Raw genomic sequence first — 23,531 nt, forward strand, 5'->3', positions numbered from 1 at the left:
CAGACAGGCCATGTGTCCTCTCAGTCAAGCTGCAGCAGAATCTTTCCCCCTCTAACAGCAACTTCTGCAATCAAGCCTTAAATCTATGCAAGATGCCCATACAGACAGCAACCTAGCCCCGACTCCTGGCTTAGCCCCAGCAACTCCAGCCCCCGCAGACCCACTACACCTCCCTCCAGCTTCTGTGGTTCTCAGGGCCCTCGCCAGCAGTTTGCTGAGCTGTGCCTTTAAGAGATGCCATCAGCTTGCGTAGGAAGCGTATCCCAAGATAGGAGTGCTTGCAGTATAGCATTTTAGTTCAGCTGAACGATTCCTGTAACGTCCCACCTATGGGCAAGCCTCATCATTGCAATTCAGCCTCTTGCCCAGTACTGCCTATTAATTGGCTAGAGGCAGGTTTAAATATTTGTACTAGGTTGTATTTGACTTTGCATGCTCTGGCTAAGTCAGATCCTCCCTTTCCAAGAGGCAAAAGGGCACAAGCCATGGAAGTTAGGGAGATGGGTGGCAAGAAACTCTTCCCTCCAAACAGGGAAGGAAGGCAATTGTGACTATCTGCTTCCCCCAGATCACTTGGGGAGTAAAGGAGTTCTCCTATCAGTGCTGCAGCAGAAATGAAGTCTCAAACCTAACTCTCCTCTCATCTGCTTGCAAAGAGCCTGGTGTTTCTGCCTCCATCTCTGCTAGGAGCATGCTCTGCTGAGCACACAGCTAGGGGAGAAGCCCTAACCCCCTTACTCCAGCACTTGATATTACACTTCCTGTTTCAGTCAATCAATACTTCTCCAGGAGGAGAGACCTGCCTGCTGCTCATTCATAACCAAAGGATAGTCCAGGACCCTTATCTGAATGCAGTTAGCATGTTTATTTTGCTAGAGCCAATAGTTTTACATTTTGTTCTACTCATAAGTCAGTCACGGGGAAGGGTGGGTCTTTCTAGGGGCAGAGACTATGGACTTTGTCAGGGGAGCAGTAGGAGACCAGCCTCTGTACCCCAACAGCGCAATGCTAGAAAGGGACAAAGCGAGCAACCAACACAACAAGGGCATGTGCTGTGGAGCAGGAGATGCTATGTGCAAAACAGTCAGTTACTATGCACTGCCACAAGCTTCCATGCTTAAGGCTGTACTCCAAAGGGAAGGGGAGCTTGGAGGAAACCAGTGTGAGGGTCTGCAATATCCTGGCCTGTCAAGTGTTTGCACAGCAGGGGCAGGAAGCAGACCAGGTCCCACCCTCACTCCTTTTATACCCCTAACAAACAGGCCCTCAGACAGACCAGAGGAAGCCCTACCAGGACTTTGAAAGGTCAGAGACAGGAGTCTCCCAAATAGAGGGATTGGAAGTCTCTTCCCATTCCCTTGGAGGAGACATTAAGGCCATAAAGCTTAGGGCCTGCATCAAAGAGTGGTATTCCCACTCAGAGCTCACCAGGAAGAGCATCAGAGGTGCTCTAGCAAGAGAGAGACAGCCTTACACACATTGCAGGGAGTCATTATGTGCATACAGCTGGACATACAGTGTCAGTGTACAAAGTAACAGATTCAGATTCCAAAGCCAACTATGGCTGGGCTATTCTGGCTGTGAACATTAAGCACCATTTGAGCAGTAGAGAGATGTATTGCATTGGATCACTATACAGCCTCCACCACTTCGGGCTCCACCTTCTCAGCCTCTGCCAGTACTTCTGCCTTCTCAGTAGAGTCTCCAGCAGGAGCAAAAGGACCCACAATCCACGTGAGGGGAGTATTCTGCACCACATATTCCAGCAGCTCATCCAGGGACTCCTGGGCTTTGGTCACCTTCTCCCGGGTCTGGGTCAGGATACCCTCAGACAGCTCCTGGCAGGACTGGACATTGGAGAAGGAAATCTGGAGCTCTCCCATGTTCTCATAGGCTTGCTGGACCTTCTCCTGGAGAGCAGCAGGGAGACCCTGGATGTTGGGCAGGAGGCTATGGCAGGTGGCCTGCACCTGCAGGATGAGGTTCTGGGAAGTGGCTAGAGCCTGGGACACCATCTCCTAGAGAGAGAAGGTGCGTGAGAAGCTCACTCCTGTCATGACATGCTGTGGACACAAGATGCAGTGCAACACTGCAAGAGAACAAGGATACCTCTGGCTGTGGTGAGCCACTGTCCTCACCGACTCCTGGCTGGCCCTTGTGCCACTCCAGCCACATCTGCTGCAGCTTCTCCTGCCCATCATGAGCCTTCTGATCCACAGCCTGCTTGGCATGTTCCATCTAGGAGAGGGAACATATGATTCCACAGCAACAAGTCACACTTACATAGTTAGTAGCAGTGGGGGGAGGAACTGCTTGTGCACAGGACTCAATTCACCACCTACCACTATGGTGGGGCTGCTCATGCCAGGCAGGCACTGTTGGTATATAGGCCTGTTAGTATATAAACCTGTTAGCCTGGGATAGAATTTTGGGTTTGACTTTGATACTCTTATTCTATAAGAATGTGTGAACGAAAGGACAAAGACACTGTGTGTTGCTTTTGCCTGGCCAGATGGGTTTGTTAGTGTAATGGGAACAAGAACGGTTAGAGTGTTACCGGGTATGGTGGGAGTGTAATAGGAGCATACACTGAAAGGCTGCCTGGCTCCTAGTTTAAGCCAAGGTCAAGCAGTTAGGTGGGGCAAAGGGGAAGGGAGAAAATGAGATGGAGGCATAAAAACCCTGAAAGCCAAAGAAAAGCCTGGCCTTGGCCAGAGCACAGCCTCACTCCTTACCCATGGGATACAAGGGAGGCGGGATGAAGACCCTAGACTTATGACCCTCCAAAACAGAACATGACCATGATGTGCAAGAGGTGTGACTAGGGGTGTCCACTACAGGTCCATTTGGGCCTGCTTAGAAGGAGGGAATGGGGACAAAAAAAAAGGGTTCTGCACCATCAAAGCTGGGAAGGGAACATGGGGTAAGGCTCTGGTATCAGAGCTGGGAATGGGACACTGGAGAACAGACACTGCCAGCGTGTAGAGCTAGAAATACGCTTGCTTGGAACTAATTGCAAACATCGCATTGCCTGCACTTCTGCTTTCTGTCTGTGTGACAAGAACCAGGGGAGGGGGTGAAGGAAAAGCTCTCAGACACACAGCAAGCTGTGTAGCTAGCAAGACAGAGGGCTTTAAAGCCCTCCCTCCTAGGTCTGTTTTGAGTAGTGTTCCTACCAGGTCAATGGTTTGCTGGAGCTGGGAGAGGGCCTCCAGGGTGCGCTGCCTGGCTTGTCTCATCTTGCCCAGGGCGTGCTGGTAGGCTCGCTGGCGCAGCGCGCTCGAAAGGGAACCCAGACACACATAGTAACTCTGCTGCTCTGTGGGAGCCTCTTCGGACCCCTCCAAGGATACTGCAAGTTTAGCTGGAAAGGAACAGGAGAACCAGGATCTAGTCAGCAGGGAGCCGACATGCACAGGATGCTTTCAGCCCTGGTGCCAGCAAGCCACTCCTGTATTATTGTAGTTTGGGCTGTACCAGAGCAGAGAGCTGGAGAAAGGGAGCCAACACAATATTAGCTCTGCCTTCAGACTTTATTGGAGTTCAAACATCTGCCATAGGGAAGGTAACTAGAACTTCTACAACTGATGAATTCAGTCCACAGTCTAGAAGTGTTCCCAATTCAGATTTACACTGAGTTCTTGCATAGCACTATCTCCTATGGACACTGACTTGGCTTGCATTGCCTCAACTGAACAGCTGTACTGTCTATATCAGCAAGAGGCAGGCCTCACCAAGCTACAAAATGCAGCCCGTGCATAATTTCAGCACCAGCCTACCATGAGCAGAAGTCTCATCCACTCACTGCAGTGCCATCAAGCAGGAGATCTCATAAGCACCACATGAGCTGATCTGGGATACCTGCAGGGATGCCTAAGACTCCAGAATGGGGGTCATAGTTGACCACTCTGCTCCCTGGCTTGATGGAACCACCTACAGCAAGTTTAAAGCTAGTTTGTGCAGGAGCAGCAGCTCACACAAGGCTGGCTCTAGGCAGAAACTGAAAGCCACCACTTGGGTTTTGAGCACCTCCAGCCTTACTAATGCTAAGCATGGCTCTGTCTCTGTTAAGAGTATTACAAATCTACATCAGAGGGACCACAAAAGTAACCCCATGTGACAAATGCAAGTTATGTTATTTAATGCACTGAACTCCTGTATCACAGCAATGGGTACAGTATGAGCACTACCATTGATCTGTGGGATGGGGAGATGAAGCTTCTTGTTATCCCAGTTACCCTTAGGACCACACCAAAAACCTATGTAGGGGTATCAGAGCCAGAGGGGTCACATTCCTTTAGGTTTATGAAGAGTGTAGGAGCATTCTAACCTAGTTCTTCATCCGTCATTGGGAGGTAGTGATCCACCAGCAACTCAGATGTCTCAGGTAACAAGTCAACACCGCTCATGATCATCTGCCCCATGCTGGAGCCCAACACTGTGCTCATGCTGCTGGTGTCTGCTGATTTGGTCACCTCCATTGTCTCCTGGACAGCCCCTATGGCCACACCCACCATGCTGGTCACTGCATCCTTCACTCCAGTGTCCGTGCTGCAGACGGCATCCTTGGCACCTGTCAGTGTTGATACTAGCTCTTTGGCATCAGAGGCCACCTGAAGGCAGAGGAAAGGTCAGTTTATGTCTGCTCAAAAAGCTATAGACACTTACACTTGGGCACCAAATTGGGGAGGAGAAATTCCACCCCACCAATAACTCAAGCATTGTCCAGGCTGAAACTCCACTTCTCAGCTCATTTCTGCCTCTGCCCGACAGAGCCTTCTGTTGGCTGATGCAATGCTCCTAGTGGAGACTGCATGGACTGCCCCATGGGAATAGCTTGCTTCTGCAATCCAGCAGCTGTGCTGTCAGAGCCTTCCTCGGCTAGGGCAGTACCAGGTCTCAAACCCCCTGCACACCACAGCCCTTCCCCTCCACAGGGAGCCCTGAAACAAAGGCTAGAGTTACCTGGTCACCTGGCTGTTGGAGGACGGGCAGCTTCTCTTCCAGTTGGTCTAGGCTCTCACAGGCAGAGTCACTGGCTGTCGAGACTAACAGTTCTAGGATTAGTTACCAAAAGCCTTTCCATTTCAGTAGGATGTGTACATCCAGGGGAGTTCCCAAGTTCATTGTACCCTCTATGCATGTGAGGTCACCTCCTTTTCCTCTTTGAGAGGGCAGAGAGGTGAACTAGTCAGGTTAGAGTAAGTTTGTGTCGGAGCCAGACAAGACCTCAGGAAGTGGTCCTTGCTCCTATTTGTGAGGAGATCACTAGGCCACGCTGCCCATGTGAAGAGTGATTTACCTCCACTGGGAAAGGCCCTCAGGTGGGAGAAAGACACTTTGGGAAAAGGAATCTCTCCTCCAGACAGTTCATTCCAGCAGCTAGCACTGCTCTAGAACATGGGGCTGTTTGCACCCCAGTGGGGTTATGCTGCTGGCCAGGGGTGGATTGTTGGAGAAAGCCTTTTTGGCTGGCAATGCTCAGTCTTACCCCACAGGAAGCTTTGTGGGAGTTACATTGTGTGGCTCACCAGCAGGCTGGGGTGGAATAAAACAGAAGGTATCCGGTACGCTACCTGGAGACAGCATTGGGATTGTGAGAATGGGGTCAGCTGACTGAGGCAGGCATAGGGAGTTGTGTAAGAGGCTCCAGCCAAGCAGTGCTTGACACTAAGCTTTGCTGGACACCTCTCTGGTGGCTGGTACCAGAGGTTATAGCAGGGGTGCTGGAACAGTGTTTATAGTGCGGGTGCTGAGAGCCATTGAACTGTAAACCCTGCATATGATGGAAACCACTTCAAGCTGGGGGATGTGACTAAGACCCCTGCACTTATGGGGCCTGGTAGAGTTGTTTCTGCACCATTAATTAAGGGCGCTGCAGATGTGTTGTTTGTTTCTTATACATTGTGACCAGCACTGAGTGCCGGAGTGGGAAGGCTACATGGTAGGTTGATGTTGGGAGCTCTTCAGGGCACAGACACCTTGAGCTGGGACAGCAGGATTTTAACTAAAGCCAGTAACATGGACTGAGTTACACACACCTCAGCGAGAACATGCTGAACATAAGGGGCATAGGAGACTGTTCCACTGCTGCCTCTGGGCTGTGCCTGAAGGAGGACCCAATAGCAGTATCACAAGGCTGTGTACGAAGCTGATTACAAGCCCAAGACATGTAACTGCTTTGGCCTGGTGGTGTCGGACTGTGCTACCACCAGCAATCAGGAAGCTTCATTCACAGTTTTGTATTTGGCATATAAAACGGCAGACCCCATGTAACAGAGTAGTGCTGACTTCCCTCACTGACCATGGTTCAGAGGAGTGTTTGGTACTCATGTGCTATGTTGATGGGTGCTGCAGAATACCCAAGATGGATTTAGTGGGGATACCCTGTGAAGCAGGGAGCCCTTCTCCCAGGATGAAGGAGTGTTATGTACCTACACAGGAGAAGGCAGCCCCATTTCTCACTCTGGAGAGGACAGTTCAGTCTTGGAACTCACTTGGCAATTCACTCCCCATCCCCTGCATATAGGAGCATCATTTCCTCCTTCACTCACCCTGAGGCTCCTGCTGGTCCAGGACGGGCTGGGCCCCGCTGGCTGTAGCGGAGGTGATGGTCCTCACTCCAGTCTCTGCCACGTCACAGATGGATCTGATGACTGGGTGGGTCTCTTTGATGGATGTGTAAGTGGTGGAGACCATGTCGTAAGCAGCGCTGACCAAGGGCAGGCTGGCCACTCTGCTCACCAAGTTCTAACAGGCGAAAGAAAAGGAGAGTCATGACCACCATTGCTTGCTGGTTAGTGTGGAGGACTATGGGTAGGTCAGCTCCATTTCTTCTCCATCACCCCCTTCAGATGTGAAGGGCTGTAACCTCCTGGGCAAAGGAGGCCAGACACAGCAACACCGTAGCATTAAGTCTCTCAGCCACTGCTTGGAGAGCCCTTTAATGGTGTAGTGACTTCCTAGGATGGGGCAGTGCAGCCAGGCTCACCAGTAATGTTGAGGGGCAGCACTGTTCCCATCCCAGACACAGCGATGGTTAGCTACTACTGTGGGTCACATCAGCTATCTGGATTTACCAGCCAAGTCAGAACCTGGACTTCTCAGGAGGGCTGATGCTTCTTGTTCTGCTACATAGGTGATGGCAAACCAGCCATATGCTGGGGCTAGAGCCACTGCAGCAGTCACTATAGGATTACGACTGGCTAGAAGTCAGAGCTGCTAGAACCATGCTCTCCCTGGCCAGATTTCCAGCACACACTCACCTGTTGCTCCTGCTCCCCACTCTTTGAGGGAGCATCCTTAACATCATTCTCATTAGAAGACATGGTGAAGCCAAATGCTGCAGGGGAGAGAATGTCACAGAGGTTAGCCTACCAAGAAGAGAGGCAAGCAGTGCCCAAACCAACAGCTTAAATGCTTCTGATCATTCCTAGAGTGCCCAAGGCAGTTCTAGGTGGACAATCATCCTGGAAGAGCTATTGAAGAGATCTTACCAGTTACTTTCAGCCACTCTAGTTTACTCCAAGAGTCTAAAGCCAGCCAACCAATGCAACAGCTCAGTCATACCACTCTCCTGCTATAGTGGGGTGGCCAAACCCAGAGGTGGTGGCACAGGCAGGTCTATGAAGGCTGTGTAGGTTATAGTGACAACAGCAGTGTCACTCACTAGCAGTTGCTGGATCGGATTTCTGCAGCACACAACCAGCAAGAAGCCCACAGTTCCTTCCCCCGACTGCCTCAGCAGGTGTTAATAAACTGCTTTGGCCAGCATCATTAAAAAGGTTGCAACAAGATTATACAGCCAGTCAAGCTCACCTACGAGGCATCAGGCAGCTAGGAGAGCAAGTGATAGGATTTCAGTCTTACACTGCATACAGAAATATGGTCAAAATGGGGACCAAAAGCAGTTTGCTTTGTTTATAGCATTTCCCCTCATGTGGGGTTCACAGGGAAAGACAGGTTTGGAGTTAGAAGACAAGCTTGAAGAGAGGAGTTCCCCCAAGTACATGAGATACCAGCTACTAAACTTGAAAACAAGCCTAATGGAAGGTAAACATCCACCTGCAGACAGATGGCAATCCTGTGACCATCACCACAGACCATTTCTAAGTGGTTAAGGGCTCCCATCCTCTCAGTGTGAGAGCTCCCCTAGCTAGAGGTGCCAGAGTTAATGGCCAGAAATTAGAGAGCAAGACCACTTCATGCAGAGAGTTAAAGCCCCATCAGAATTTCACCTGAAGAAGCAAGTTTGTCTTTTTGATGATCATATTCCACCTGTTTCTCATTAGCCCTACCTGACTAAGCAAATTGATTAACACTGCTTAATTGATTCAGCTTCCCAAGGCAGGTAATTCTTATCTCATAAAGCCATAAACCTTAAACAAAACCACATCCACCCACCCAGGAAGGGTGACTAGGCAGTATTAGGACTAGCCTGACACTCTGGATTGAAAAATTTCATGACTCCCACTTCCTCCTTCTTTACTAATCCAGGTTTCACAGAGCACAAACCAAACTCAAGAGCCTTGTTCTCTAAGGCCTGTACTAAAGAGTCTGAAGTTGGTTTCTTAGTAGTGCAGATGCCATACACTGAAATAGGTTAAATTAAAACCACACATTTCACAGCTCAAAAATAAATAAATCACCAAACACTTCAGAACAGGTCAAATGACCCCTCTGCCCAACAGACAGGTAAACAAAGCTATTTCAATAAAAACCACAGCCTACCTCAGAAAGTCTCCAGCTAGTTCTCAGAGCCTGCAATGGCACAGAATAGAAGTGTTGCTCAGCCTTTATATACCTGTGCTGATGTCATCAGCGGGCAGGCCTAGACAGACAGCACCAGAAAGAAATCAGAACTCCCCACCCTGACCAATGAGTTACTTTGTAGGAAACGCCTTTTCCCCTTCAGTCATCTTAACAAAAACAACAGACATTAGTGGAGCCCTGATATTATAGACTCATAAGTTCCAAGGCAGAAGGGACCATGGTGATCATCTAGTCTGATCCCCTGTGTAGCACAGGCCAGAGACCTGCCCCACAGTAATTCCCAGTGCAGAGCTTTTAGAAACACATCCCACCTTGATTTAAAAATGGTCTGTGATGGAGAATCCACCACGACCCTTTGGTTAATTGTTCCAATGCTTAATTACCGTCACTATTAAAAATGTATGGCTTATTTCCAATCTGAATTCATCTAGCTTCAACTTCCAACCATTGGATGGTGTTACACCTTGACTGCTATATTGAAGAGCCTATTCTCAAATATTTGTTCCCTATGTAGGTACTTCCAAACTGGAGCAAATCATCCCTTGGCCTCTTTGTTAAGATAAATAAATTGACCTCTTTGAGTTTATCACTATAAGGCAGGTTTTCTAATCATTCTCTGGCTCTTCTCAGAACATTCCTCAATTGATCAACATTCTTCTTGAATTGTGGACACCAGAACTGGACACAGGGTTCCAGCAGTGGTTGCATCAGTGCCAAATAGAGAAAAAATAACCTCTCTACTCCTACTCCAGATTCCCCTGTTTATGCATCCCAGGATCACATTAGCTCTTTTTGCCATAACATCATGCTGGGAGCTCATGTTCAGTTGCTTTTCCCCCAAATCTTTTTCAGAGACACTGCTTCCCAGGATAGATTCTGCTCCCACCTCAGTCCTGTAAGCATGGCCTACATTCTTTGTTCCTAGGCATATACATTTAGCCATGTTAAAATGCATATTGTTTGCTCGTACCAAGTGACCTGTCCTCTTTATAAGTTACCACTTCCCTGATTTTTTTTGCCATGTGCAAATTTTATCCATAATGATTTTATTTTTTTTCTTCCAGGTCATTGATAAAAATGTTAAAATAATATTGGGCCAAGAACTGATCCCCATGGGACCCCACTAGAAATACATCAACTCCATGGTGATTCCCTGTTTACAGTTACATTTTGAGACTCATCAGTTGGCCAGTTTTTAATCATATGCCATCAGCTAGCTCATTTTAACAGGGATATTAAAATAAATCAGATTTCTCTGGAGTGCAGGCAGCAGGGGAATAGCGAGAGCCATAATTGTAGATGTTTTATCAGCATGATTGGCTGAGAAGTACAACCACTGAGTGAGACAATGCCTCTCAGGGAATGCTTAGGGCTCATGATTCCTGCCCAGAAGAGCTGACCACTTCAGGACAGCAGGACTCGGCTCCTAGAGGGCAGCGTAGCTAAAAGATGGCACTTGGACAAAGTAATCAGCCCATTTCAGGTCTCCCAAGCTCCCATAGGAGGCCCCAGAATATGCTTCCTGGAGTTTGTAGGCCCATTCCACACTAGGGTGCTGACCCTGTTGTTCCATGCAATTGATCATTTTCTATGGTTGTTTGCCCCACTGCCTATTTTGGGAAAGGCTGAGATGTTTTCTTTGGCCCAGGACCAGCCAAGTTGCCTCCTTAGTTAATTTCTGGCTGTCCTCGTGGATTCCATTTATAATTTTGGCCTAATTTTCACTAGCCCCAGTTTGTCTAGAAATACTCTTAAATGTGTTCTATAGGTCTCTCTGCTACTCCTTGGCAGGTTAGCTACATTCTGGTACTGCAGGCTGCAGTGACAATTTTCCCTTCGGTTAAAATTGAGTTACACAAGTGCCTTTTGTCGCATGGGCCAGGAAGCACCCATGCAGACTTCCTGAGGAGAAACAGCTGCATAGGACATAAAACTGTCCTTTTCATATGTACGTGGTGTCTTTTCCATTCTCTCACAGGTGAGTGGTGGGAGCAGGAGAGACATGGTCACAAAACTTAATATAAGTGTTTTACTAGTTAATTGCATGGGATTTTGCAAGCCACAAACTTGGGGCTAATTAAATTTCAGTGAAACCCTGGCACCTGAACCAGGGCCACTCAAGTACAAGCTGCTACATCTTGAGCTAGAGGAGGCCATAGCAAATATTCACAAGTGGTTTATACTAACTGAGGCCTGACTGATTTGGTTTTTTTGAAGACCAGGAAGTTCTATTAACACTGCAGCCTTAATAGCATTTTTGTAATCTAAAAGAGAACCATTTATGTGGAACCACACTGATCACAGCAAAGACACTTAATACTTGAGCTAGGGAAATGCTGTGAGTAGCTTTGGTCAGAGTGACAATTGTGGGGGGGTTGGGGGAAGAAGAGTTCCCTCAAATTCCTTTGGGTCATTTCTCAAGTGTGTTTTCTACCTGTGTAGGAATACTGGGCTAAGTTTTGCTTCTTTGAAATCCATGCAGGCATGTTGAGTGCAGTAGATACCAAAGGGAGGAGTAAGTTATCTGAGCATTGTCTTCAAGCTGGCCTGGTTCCCAGGTAGGTGGTGACTATTAAGGGTGAGACTACAGTCAGCTTTCAGGGGAGTATTTTACACCAGTACTTGTAGCAGTGAGGATGCTTTAGCATCATCCTGCCTGAGATCAATTTTCCCCACCCCTGCCTGACTAGAAACACTTATCAGTGCCAAACTAGCTTCTCTGATGAAGGCTTTAAGCATTTTTGTTGGCGCATAAAGCTACTGCGAGAGTTTGAGTGGCAGGACTCAGGGAAGGCAATACATGACTGGTCAGGCTAAGAAATGGGGAAGGAAAGGCAGAGTGGCAAGCCCAGAAAACTGAGTGATCCAAGGCAGAGCATCATTCCTATGGCCAGGGTCTGAGCAATACTCTGGACCTGCATTGTCTTCAGAGTGGTGGAACAGCACCCATGAGACCCCTTTTCCTGGCATTGTTAGCACTCAGAGCCTGTTCCAGGGAGTTGGTTCCTTTGCTGGCCTGGGCTTTCCCAAAGTCAGGCTGCCCTACTCAGAGAGCTGGTCTCCAGGACCTGGCTCAGTCAGAGGGTCCAGTTGAGATGGGATAGCAAGACAGGGAGCCATGTGGAGAAATCTGCAGATGGCTCAGATGAACAAAAGGACAAGAGAACTTTGTTGAAAGCAGCTCATGTTTATTGTGGAAGAGGCTAGTTGTGTAAACTTACAGAAATGTTTGGTCACCAGCAGAGAGACCTTTTATATCCACTGGCCCATATGCAGTTCCATTAACAAGGCTTGTTACAGTTACCTTAGAGAAACCCAGCACAGGAATGAGAGGTGGGAGGAACACCCATAACTGAACAGCATTGGTTAAATGCTCTTTGGAGGAAGGCAAGGTGGAGCCCTCATGCTGAGCAAATGATACCTTAGAACCTCTAGGTGGACTGGAGTCAGCCCCCTGTAACCAGCATGTGCTCAACACCCCACGATTCCCATAGTAGTGGGGTTCTCATCTCTGACCCACCCTTCTACTGAGCTGGTTCTCCCTTCCTGCAAACCCATCAACAGCTGTTAGAAGCCAAGTCACCATGAGATACATGCCTTCTGAGGGTTTCCAGCTAAGGCCCATTTAATAGGTGGATGTTCTAGACAGTTGGGTACTCATGAGAAGTTATCCTGTCAGTCACTAACTAGTGGGGAGGTGAGAAAACCAAGGTATTAGAATACCAGACCCAGTGCAGCTAAGCTCATCAAGGTGCTGAGATTTGCCTCCGTTCCATGAGAGTTGCTGCAATAACTGAAGAGTGCAACATGCTCTTCACCACAAACATCTGCAGCATGGTGGCAGAGGAGACATGGATATGAAACCTTCAGGCTGTGACCTTCTCTGCTGGTTCCCCCACTGGCTCTGTGAAGTCTCCAGCAGGAACAAAAGGACCTACGATCCATGTGAGGGGAGCGTTCTGCACCACATATTCCAGCAGCTCATCCAGAGATTCCTGGGCTTTGGTCACCTTCTCCCGGGTCTGGGTCAAGATACCCTCAGACAGCTCCTGGAAGGACTGGACATTGGAGAAGGAAATCTGGAGCTCTCCTATGTTCTCATAGGCTTGCTGAACCTTCTCCTGGAGAGCGGCAGGGAGACCCTGGATGTTGGGCAGGAGGCTATGGCAGGCAGTCTGCACCTGCAGGATGAGGTTCTGGGAAGTGGCTAGAGCCTGGGACACCATCTCCTGTAGAGAGATAGGAGGGAGAGTGACTAGGTGTCTGAAGCTCACTCCTGTCAGGCTGTGCTATACAGCACTGTCACACTGCATCTTAGCAAGAGGACAGTGATACTGACACTCTGCACCCCACATTCACCATAGTAATATAATTGTGGCATTTTGTACAGAGTATGCCTTGTAAGGTATTCTGAAAGTCTTAATCTGTTGAACATTAATATCTCAGATTGTATATGCTATCAGTGTATGTGAAGTTACAAAGTTTTGCTATGTAATTGAAGACACCCACAAGCAGCCTTTGAGGTACAACAATGAAGCAGCTATACAGTGCTGATGGCCCATCAGCACAGTGGCCTATGTAAGAGCTTAACCTTCCTGTGAAGGTTTCAGCCAGCCTACAAGTAATGGCTGCTATTACTCAGCAAGGCATGCTACTAGACCACATGACACTGAACTCCATTTTGGTATCTATTTTTCCCCACAAACTGGCCTGGGAACTTGCTTGGAACAAAGGGTTCCTGCCATATGGAGAGACATCTCTTGGCCTTGCTCCCCACAGAAGAGAACTTCTGGAAATCCCTGAGAGGCAGACTGGGGGAAGTGCTGGTCCCAAGCTAAAGGAATTTCTAGCATAGGTATAGAAACTTGGTGGACTGCTCGTATCAACCAGTGAGAGAAATTGCTAATTCAAACCATATCTAGTATATTAGCAAATGTATGCAAACTAAGCCTAAGTAATCTGCTTGCTATCACTTATAATTGCTTAAAGTCTTTCTGTAGACAGACTTGTTTTATCTTAACAGTGTGTCTTAAAGTGAAGTGTTTGGGAATCCTATCTCTGAACAGAGGCTGTTGCATATCTTCCCCACATCAAGGGGGGAAGCAAACTATATTAGAGTTTATGTTGTGCTGCACAGGGATCTGTACAAGATGGTATAATTCTAGGTTTTTGCTGTACTAGGGGTGCATGGCAAGGGAGCTGGAAATTGGCTGGGGGCCTCCTGTTTGTCCAGGAGTGGCTTAGGTAAAGCACTCAGGTAACTCAGTTGGGTGTGTGGAGCCACCTGCTGTTGTGGTGGGTGATTCATAGCCAGCCTCTCCAAGGACTGTTATCAGCAGAGCAACATGAGAAAGGCCCCTGAGTTGTTGGGGGCTCAGTGGTTCCAACAGCTCCTAGATTGAACCCCAGGGGTACAACCCATCAGATACCTCTGGCTGTGGTGCGCTGTCATCCTCACTGCCTCCCAGCTGGCCCTTGTGCCACTCTAGCCACATCTGCTGCAGCTTTTCCTGCCCATCATGAACCGTCTGACTCACAGCCTGCTTGGCATGTTCCATCTAGGAGGACACAGGGGTTCAGTCACTATGCAGGACAGCAGAGAACAAGAGCTACTCCTAGTATTGCTCCCAGTGTGTCTTGTGTACAGGGGAGCAGCAGAAGCTGAGTGAAGCAGACAGCGCCACACTTGTGATACCACTAGGCTAGAGACCCTCCACCTGGAAGGGAGCTGTTGACTTCTGCAGCCACCAAAGACCAGAGTCACCTGCATCCATGGGAGTGGGTGTCCTGTATCATGCACCCAGCACTACATGGCACCCAGTTGGGCTTTGAACTATAGTTGCACATGCACACCCCAGGAAGCACCAGTGAGTTTCAGTGATTAGAGCAGCTACAGGGGAAGACACAATAAGACTAAAGGCCCTACCAGGTCGATGGTTTGCTGGAGCTGGGAGAGGGCCTCCTGGGTGTGCTGCCTGGCTTGTCTCATCTTGCCCAGGGCGTGCTGGTAGGCTCGCTGGCGGAGTCTGGTAGAAAGGGAACCCAGACGCACAAAGTAACTCTTCTGTTCTCCAGATCCCTCCATAGGGGTTGCCAGCTCAGCTGGAAAACAGCAAGGGAGAAATGGTCAGTTGTGATGAGACTTGAACTGCAGAGTCAGACCCCAGCATGTGGTATCCTGTTCCAGGCTACGGAGGCCTAGCTACAGGCACTGATGTGTCAAACACACAAGGTGAGGATCACTACAATGAGGGAGCAGGCAGAGACATGGACACCAGTATTCATTCCAAGCCCTGCCTCCTGGATGAGACTGGGGATTTGCCTCCACCCACCAATACCATATTTTCTGTAAAGGAAGGATCTCTGGTTAACTGTTTCCAGCTGCCAACATTTGCTGCAGGATGTCCACTAGCTGCCACTTAATGGGCAGAAAGTTAGTCAGATTCTCAAGTTGCAAGAGACATCAGGCCCATATGATCAGGGTGGGTTGCTCTGTGGGGTAACAAGGGCCATGCGTGAGGGAGCAGAGGAGTAGGATACTGAGGTTAACAAAGCCCCATTCTGCTATTGGGCCATGGAGAGCCAGGACCAGTATTCTTACCGAGCTCCTCCTCCGTCATGGGGAGGTAGTGGTCAATCAATTGCTCAGATTTCCCTAGCGCTGTGTTCATGCTGCTGGTCACTGCAGATTTGGTCATCTCCACGCTCTCCTGGACAGCCCCTTTGGCCACACCCACCATGCTGGTCACTGCGTCTTTTGCCTCACCAGCCATGCTGCAGACTGCATCCCTGGCCCCTGCCACTGCAGCATGCACGAGGTCTTGGGCATCTGAAGCCACCTGGAGGCAGGTGTCAAAGGAGAGGTCGTGGCACTTATACTAGAGTGAAGAGATGGGTTTTGGGGGCAGGGGAGGGAAGAGGAGAAGCGGGAAGCATAGCAAGAGAAGCCTGGAAGTGGGGCAGGATCTCTCCCGCCAAGTGGTTAATGCTCATCTGTGGAAGCTTTCTAGCATACTAACTAGCATTCACCCCCCCGCCCCACATTGAGCTGACTGGGGCCTCCTTGGAGGTGTTACAGCTGTGGGAAGCTCCAGACAGAACCTGGATTTCAAGAAAGTGTTGGTTGCTACTTAGGAGCATAAATGGGGTAGACACGGCAGGAATTGTGGTCTGCCCACAAACCATAAAGTGGGATTTTTGTAACCAAGATGAAGGGTTCTTACCTTCTGCACAGTCTGCTGCAGCACTGGCAGCTTCCCCTCCAGGGTGTCTAGTCCCTTGCAGGCATATTCATTTGCTGCTGCAACTAGAAGAGGATCAGAGTTGTTTCCTCACCTCCTTCCTATGTGCTCAATCACAGCAAGCATTTGGGCAGGGGGACCCCTTACCCCAAGGTCCCTTTGTTGTAAATAGCCTCCCCATGGGTTGTGTGGGGCTCAGGAAGAGGTTATGCAGCTTGGCCAACAAAGTCACATGAGAGTCAGGATTAGAACTCAGGTCCTAGCTGCCAGTTCTGGGTTCAGAGCACTAGCCCCAAGATCCCTCAGGAGAACAAGACAGCTCCCTTAAGCAACCAGAACCTCTTGGAGATTAATGTTCTGTTGCACTCTAGCTCTTGTCAGGGATTCCCATGGGCTCCTGCAAGCATCACTCCAGCATTTTGTGGACTGGTTAGTGCCCCATTGGCTTTATGGCCATGGAGAGATCAGGGCTGGATGCCAGATACTGCTCGCTCTCAGCTGGCTTCTCAGCCCTTGGACAGGGGGAAACCATGCCCTGCCCCACAGCAATCCCTGCAGAGCAGTGCTCGTCCCCATGGAGTGGTACCTGCTCAGTGTCTTGTCCCAGGACCTGTGTCCAGCTGCAGGGAGACAGCACACCAGGAGAGAGGTACTGTCTACAGACACTCATTTGCCAGGACATTAGAGTGAACTGAGGCAGGATCTGTCAGGTACCCACCTCACCCAGGCTGTTCATACAGGAGTGTTCCTGCCTCCCCTCCCTTACTCACTCTGCGACTCCAGCTGGTCCAGAATGGGCTGTGCCCCGGTGACGGCAGCAGAGGTGATGGCCCTCACCCCAGTCTCTGCCACATCACAGACAGCTTTCATGGCGGGGTGGGTCTCTTTGGTGGCTGCATAGCTGGCAGAGGCCATCTCACAGGCAGAGCTGACCAAGGGCAGGCCAGCCACCCTGCTCACTGCAGTCTGAGGGAGGGAAAGGAGTCAGCTGGGGAACATCCACCATCTGGACCGAGTGACTCCTCAATCAGTTACCCTCTTGGGATTGTTAATTCTGCACCCAACTAGCCACAGGGCTCCCCCATCCACAGGGCCTTTAAGGTCCATTTCTGCCCCCCCTTCCCGACCCTCCCCCCCACACCACAGCCTCAGCAATAGCAGCTAGTGACATCCCCAGAATGATCCTTGCTTTCTTCGGCACACGTATAGCATGGCAGAGCTCCCCTCCCAGCAGCATAGGGGGCTATATTTATCTATTATATCCTGGCTGGGATGCCACAGCTAAGTGCTAAGCCCCATCATTGCCGCTGCCACCAGGATTAATACAGCTAGTCCTGGGCTTCCTTTCACAAGAACTAGTTGACGGAAAGAGTCCTGCCTGAATCCCACTGTGCTCCAGGGTTATCAGCTGCAACCAGTGCAGCAGTGACTAGGGCTGGGCTGCTCTAGAACTGTTCTAGTTAACACTTGCCAGAGCCACTTTGCTTTTCTTCCAAACAAAGAAAACCTCTCTACAAACCAGAGAGCACCAAACAGTTAAAAATCAGAAACACCAAGATGTTTTGAAACAAGATTTGGGAAATTGACCTTTTCAGTTATAGCAACTGCAAGAGTGACAAGATGATCAATTTCATTTAGCTGCTCTGTGGAGTGGGAGCCTCCAAGACCTCAGAGACCCTGCTCCAGACAGGCTTCTCAGGACCCCGCAGGGCTCCCCTTCAGAGACTGGATTTTATCAAACGTTTTGTTGACTCTGCAGTAGATTTGCTACAACATTTCACTCCAGCAAAATCAGCATTTTCTGCTACAATGAAGTTCTGTCAGAAGGCCAGGGGGATGCCAGCTCCCCAGCATGGACCTACCTGTTGCTCCTGTCCCTGGGGCTCAGGGCAGGCAGCCTGGATTTCCTTCTGCATGTCTGGTAACACGAGTGGAGTTGTCACTGCAAGAACCAAGAGGGACTGTTAAGGGATCAGCAGGCCTCAGGTTGCAGCCTCACACTCATTTCTAAGAGCTGTGACAGTCCCTTGGCCAGTCAGCACCTACCACAGTAGGGCACCCATGTGCTTCCCCAAAGAGGGAAGCCACACTGCAAGACCAGGTAATGCAGGAGAGCCATTGCCCTTTGCAGCTCTCTTCTGGCTTGTCCTATCTACACTGATGGCTGGGGCCAAGGAAACCTCAGTGAGTAGGACACAGGGTCAGGCAGAGGCAGGGGAAATTCCTCCTGCCAGCAGGAGTCAGAGCCATGACAGGGAGCTGCAGCCAGGCTGCAGGGTCAGGGCAGTAACTGCACTAAGGGAGGAGTCAGCTTCTCCCTCTCACACTCAACACATCATCCTCAGCAGAGCAGTAGGAAGGGGCTAGCAGTACCCCAAAGCAATACAGGCTAGGCTGAGAGGAGGGGAGACCAGAGCAGCCCTGGGTGTTTCTAGTGTCTGGCCCCTCTCCCTTCCCACGAGCAGACCAACCACCTCTGGGCACCACCTCCTTGGACATGGGGGTGGGAGAGGAGATGTCTACCACACCCTGCATAGACACGCCCCAGGCTGGAGCCTCTTTGCCAAGCCCAGTGCCCCAATGAATGGAGAGAACTGAAAGAGGTTCAAACTCTCCAGCTCTCCCAACTGAAAGCCAAACACAGCAATGCAAGCACAGCTTTAAGGTCCATTCCAACAACAGACAAGCTCAAACAAAACAACCCCCCAGAACTCAACACTTCAGACCCTGGAGCCCCAAAGCCACAGCATAACTCCAGCTCTCAGCCCACCTCTCACCAAGCCTCAGCAATACACAAACTACCCCCTGCACAGCTTTTATAGCCAGTGATGATGTCAGCAGAGGGCAGGGGCCACTTGACAGACAGCTCAGCAAAGCAATCAGGACGGTGTGCTCTCTACCCTGACCGCTGAGGTCTGGAATAGGGGTGGAGCCTGGAAAATAGCAGCGTTAGGAGGGTTGTTTGCCTGTATAGAGTCCCAGCTGTTCCAGATGGGAGCGTTGACCACTGCGATGCTATATGAGACTGGGGAAGCTGTTTCCATGGTTCTGAGTTCTTGGTTCATGTAGAGGGTGGTGGGATGCCTGTGGAGTGCTGAGGGGACATTTCCTAGGGTAGGCCGCATCCAGCACCTGACTGCCCATGGGCTGGCCCTGCCGGTGTGCAGCTCTGCTGACCTCAGGAAAGGAGCGTGGGTTTCAGGGCAACTCCACTCATAGCAGCACAGAGCTAGTGTAGGATCGGGACTGCAGGGTTTTCCCCTGGGATGGTATGTGTATATCACGAGGGACCTCCTCACGCATTGCATATGGACGCTTCTCCTCAGGCAACCCTCCAGCTCCCGGTGCCCGCCGAGCAGCGTAATACGCCTGTGCATTCAGCCGAGAGAGGACCCAGACTGCTGCTGGAGCAGGATGGGGGCTAAAATCTTTAGCATCCCCCCAGCATAGACTAGGTGATATGCCTGCATCAGGCCCACCAAGCTGCCAATGAATATAGCCCTCATTTTGGAAGTGCCCATCAGCCAGGGAATTCCACACCAGCTCATTGGCATGTTTCAATCCAGGCGTTCAGGTCAGTGGGCAGCAGGGTGGTTGCTGCAGCTGTTTGCTTCCCCATCCACTTTGGCAGAGGCTGGGTGCGTTCTCTGTCCCAGGGCTGGCTCATGCTGGGTGGTATGTCTCCCGGCAGACGACCTCTTTGCGTAGCATTCAGCAGACGGGGCTCCAGTCCCCGGGGAGGCCTTTGGCCCTTACCCCAGTACTATTCATACATAGTGAATCAGACTAACAACTCCATCCAGTCTTGCTCTCTCCTGGGAGCCCTGTTAAATGTTTGACAATCTCTCTGCCATGGTTTGGTGGCTGGCTCGTGTATGAGTTGATGCCGTCAGGAGCACTGTCCCAGCAACAGGCATTTCCTCAGCAGACTCTCCTGGGTGCCTTTTACCTTTGCTGTTGATAGCATTTCCCATCTCCACTAACTGCACTCAGTCTAACATAAGTGTCAGTTCAATATGTGGAGCCCACAGGCTCAGGGGGTACCAGAGGAGCATTTGGGGAGATGCTGGGGATGACAGCCACAGGGCAGGACTAAGCGTGGAGACAAACTCAGGGAAAAGTTTTGGGGGCAGGGGTCAGACATAGCCACTATGCTCGGCTCTGCCCTCTCCCCATTATCATTCCTGGCCTAGTTACTCCAGTGCCATGGCCCTTCCCAGCTGGAGTGACAGCAGATCACACCCTGGATAACTTCTTCCCATAACCTCCCCATTTCCCTTCACACATGCGGTAAGGTCAAAGCGGGGAGTGCAAGTGGCTGGAGCAGCTGGAGAGAGTGACAGAGGCCTGGGGCGGAGGCTGGTGCTCACGTCACTCCTTTAAAGCAAGCCTAGGTTTTCATACCCATGGTTCTGTCCCACAGAGGGATGCGAGTGGGCCTCCATCCAAAGACACGATCCTCAGCTTCAGTGGCTGCAAGTGCCAGAGTGGGGTGGTGTTAGGCCCTGATCCTACAGGGAGCCCTGCATTTACTCAGACCCCCATTAACTTCACAGGCAGTTGGGAAGAGTAGTTGAGTTCCCAAGGGCTCTGCACAGGTGCAAGGATCCCCAGCACACAGAGACCATTGCATACTCAGGGCATAGAAACCACCTTTCCCTCCATAGCCCCCCCACCACAGGCAGCAGAACGAGCCCAAACATGTTCAGAGCACAGTGCAAGTCTTCCTATGTGGTATCTAAAGCTACAGTTGCTAATTATCCAGGGGGTACTGCCCAGGAGAGAGAACCAGCTTGGGGCAGGAAGCATCTCTTTCCTTTTCCCATTCTTCCTTCTAATATTCAGACCATTGGGATGGAGCTGGTGTGATCTCTCTGCTCATACTTTGGATCCTCTAACAGGCCATTGGATTAAGCACTTGAGCCAGTTGGTGTATCCTGCTGGGGCCTGTTGAAATAACTCACTGTTCCGTGTGCCATAAACACTGCATCCAGGGGGCTGGTCAGTTCACTTTCTATAACTTAAGACTAGTCCAGCAACAGTTTCTATGGGGTATCTTAGGTCTGACCCTGGCTTGGGGATGTGTTAGAACCACTCCTTCTCTATGTAAAGATTCGCTGTAGGGGCTGTGCTGGGGAAATGCAGGCTACAATGTTCGTCATGGTGTAAAGAAAATCCAGCTGCTGGTTCTATCCAAGTTTGAAGCTAATATCTGCTGATGTGAAATCCACTCATTGACCTCACACGTTTTATTCGACTTGGACTAAATAGCAAAGGGCTTGAACACAGAAGTCTGATTAGCTGACCAGGACTACTAAAAATCTGTAGTTAGTTATGCTTCCATATCCCTAAAAGGAGCTGGCTAGGACCTTTACTCACACAAGCAGGGCTCCACCTAGCTAGTGCTTTTACTCTCACTCTTCCCCATAAGTGTGTTGGAGGAACCTCTGTTAATCCAGAGCACAGAAGGGTTTGTAACACACCTCCAGTTACACAGGCAGATTAGCCTCTGATAGCTCCCTGTCAGTTAGGGAGCTTGACATCCCCAGTCCATTGGCGTACAAGGCAGGCCTTGTCCAATGAGGTCAGGAGTAACCAGCCATGTGAGCTGCTTACATCACCACTTTGGTTACTATTCTCCATCTTTGAGAGCAGTGGCATCTTTAAGCCATTCCTGGTCATGGTGCTGCTGCAGTGCTGAACCCAGGAGACATGTCCTTGCCTGAAGCTTTTTAATAGCTCAAGCCCTAGTTAGGATAAGCAACAGTGATGGAGCTGCCTAGATAATACTAGGCAAGTGACTTCAAGTGTAGACACAAGCTCTCAGGAAAATGCATTAAAAGCCCAGTGCTGGTCCTATTATGCATCTCCCACAACCATGAGCCATATACCTGTACTGTTATTGGCCTAGCTAGGTTTACACTAGGCGGTAGGAAATGTTAGACAGGTTCTTGGCTAATGGCAGGGAGGAGGGATGCAGGATGGCTGACGTCCATGCTTCAGCAAGTCTATCTGCTGCTCTATTTCTTGCAGCTAGTCTCCCTGTGTGTGTTTTGTTAAATGCCAGTTGCCTGGAGTGGTCAAATCACAAACTCTTTTCCTAGACACTTCCAACCTGTTCAGCTGTCATGAGATGGTCCTGGCCATTGTGATGCTTCTGATCTAGGTTGAAGTAGCTGCTCTACTTAGTCTCATTGCACTGGACTAGAGGTAACAAGGCCGGCTTTAGGAAGTGCGGGGCCCAATTTGAACATGTTCAGGGGGGCCCCAGCAGGGATGACAAAAAAAAAAAGTTAAAAAAAGCCTTTCATTTCTTAGCAAGCGGGTCCCTATAAAAAGTTCTGATTTAAGGGATGTGCCACACTATGTATTTTTTGTACGCATAGGGTTACCATACATCCATATTTTCCTCATAGATGGCGATTTAAGAACCAAAAAGCCTGACATGTCTGGGAAAATACAGATGTATGTTTACCCTACCTAAAATTCTTTTTTTAAAAAGCTGGGCCTGATCTAGAAATGAGCTTGGTTTCACATGTGTGGGTCCCCACCACTCCTTGGGGGGGTGCTAGGGTGACCAAATGTCCCAATTTTATAGGGATGCCCCAATTTTTGGGTCTTTCTTATATAGGATCCTATTTCCCCCCCCCACCCCATCCCAATTTTTCACACTTGCTGTCAGGTCACCCTAGGGTGTGCACATGTGTGGGCCCCAGCTGCTCCCTGCCCCCCTCATTGAAGCAGGTGTGCAGGGTTACTGCCCTGGGAACTGCAGAGCACCAGTGGACATGGGGCTAGCTGCAGGCAGGGCAAGGGGGTGTGGGACTGGCTGGCTTCAGGCAGGGGGGCATACAGCAGGGGTTGGCTGGTGACAGGGCAGGGGGTGTGGGGCTGGTGTGGGCAGGACAGGGAGTGCAGCAGGGGCTGGCTGCAGGCATAGGGCTGGCTGGAGATATAGGCTGGTGCAGGGCTGGCTGTAGGCAGGGGTGGCATGCAGGGGCAGGGGCTATAGCCCACTCTGTATGGTGAGTGCCCCCTCCTCCTCCCTCTCCCACAAGAGTAGCAGCAGCAGCTGCCCAGGGGCTATTTAAAGGGCTCAGGGCTCCCCTGCTTTACCACCCCAGCCCTTTAACTAGCCACAGGAGCCCTGGGGAAGCTGTGGCTATTTAAAGGGCCAGGACAGTAGAAGCAGGGGGAGCCCTGCACTTTTTAAATAGGCCCCAGAGCCCTAGCCCAGGGCTCCAGCAGTGGGGCTCTGGTGGCAATTTAAAGGGCCTGGGTACAGCACACCAGCTCTTGCTTGTACACTGTACTGGGGCTTCGGCACAGGGCCCTCTCAGGGGCAGGGCCCGATTCAAGGGAATTGGTTGAATTGGCCTAAAGCTGGCCCTGAGAGGCAAGGCCTGGCAGTCTCACACCACTGTATGTTACCCTTTTAACTTTGCTCATTACCAATAGTAGGTTGTCAGTTTTCCACCCCCACCCTATTTCCTCTCAAGGCCATAGTGCCGTAACATC

General features: G+C 50.2%; 2 protein-coding genes across 3 annotated transcripts; both read right to left on the reverse strand.

Annotated features, from left to right (window-relative positions):
* Positions 1-257: 257 nt before the first annotated feature.
* LOC120407346 (perilipin-3-like) lies at positions 258-8,805 on the reverse strand. Of its 2 annotated transcripts, none has more exons than XM_039542886.1 (8): positions 8,731-8,805; positions 7,266-7,342; positions 6,555-6,750; positions 4,966-5,048; positions 4,331-4,613; positions 3,177-3,364; positions 2,110-2,238; positions 258-2,018 (listed from the first exon to the last, which is right to left on the reverse strand). In XM_039542886.1, the coding sequence occupies exons 2-8, from the start codon at positions 7,326-7,328 to the stop codon at positions 1,632-1,634; spliced, it is 1,329 nt and encodes a 442-aa protein (XP_039398820.1). In that variant the 5' UTR covers positions 7,329-7,342; positions 8,731-8,805; the 3' UTR covers positions 258-1,631. The 2 variants fall into 2 exon arrangements, with proteins under 2 accessions (XP_039398820.1, XP_039398818.1); XM_039542884.1 differs by having other exon boundaries at positions 4,966-5,057.
* Positions 8,806-11,943: 3,138 nt separating this feature from the next.
* On the reverse strand, positions 11,944-18,804 carry LOC120408058 (perilipin-3-like). The gene is made up of 8 exons (XM_039544572.1): positions 18,784-18,804; positions 17,876-17,955; positions 16,784-16,979; positions 15,996-16,078; positions 15,374-15,611; positions 14,699-14,874; positions 14,202-14,330; positions 11,944-13,001 (listed from the first exon to the last, which is right to left on the reverse strand). Exons 2-8 carry the CDS (start codon positions 17,927-17,929, stop codon positions 12,639-12,641), a joined length of 1,239 nt encoding a protein of 412 aa, XP_039400506.1. The 5' UTR covers positions 17,930-17,955; positions 18,784-18,804; the 3' UTR covers positions 11,944-12,638.
* Positions 18,805-23,531: the final 4,727 nt, after the last annotated feature.

This window comes from Mauremys reevesii, linkage group 6 (genome assembly GCF_016161935.1).
Source record: "Mauremys reevesii isolate NIE-2019 linkage group 6, ASM1616193v1, whole genome shotgun sequence".
NCBI lineage: Eukaryota > Metazoa > Chordata > Testudines > Geoemydidae > Mauremys > Mauremys reevesii.

Excerpts from the sequence above, each read along its gene's own strand:
- LOC120408058 (XM_039544572.1), bottom strand. The coding sequence starts at position 17,929 with ATGCAGAAGGAAATCCAGGCTGCCTGCCCTGAGCCCCAGGGACAGGAG. Across the intron at positions 15,612-15,995 it reads TGCAGCAGACTGTGCAGAAG|GTGGCTTCAGATGCCCAAGA; the intron begins GTAAGAACCCTT and ends ACCTGCCTCCAG. Across the intron at positions 13,002-14,201 it reads ACAGCGCACCACAGCCAGAG|GAGATGGTGTCCCAGGCTCT; the intron begins GTATCTGATGGG and ends ATCTCTCTACAG.
- LOC120407346 (XM_039542884.1), bottom strand. The coding sequence starts at position 7,328 with ATGTCTTCTAATGAGAATGATGTTAAGGATGCTCCCTCAAAGAGTGGG. Across the intron at positions 5,058-6,554 it reads GGACCAGCAGGAGCCTCAGG|AACTGTTAGTCTCGACAGCC; the intron begins GTGAGTGAAGGA and ends AACTAATCCTAG. Across the intron at positions 2,239-3,176 it reads TCCAGCAAACCATTGACCTG|ATGGAACATGCCAAGCAGGC; the intron begins GTAGGAACACTA and ends TCCCTCTCCTAG.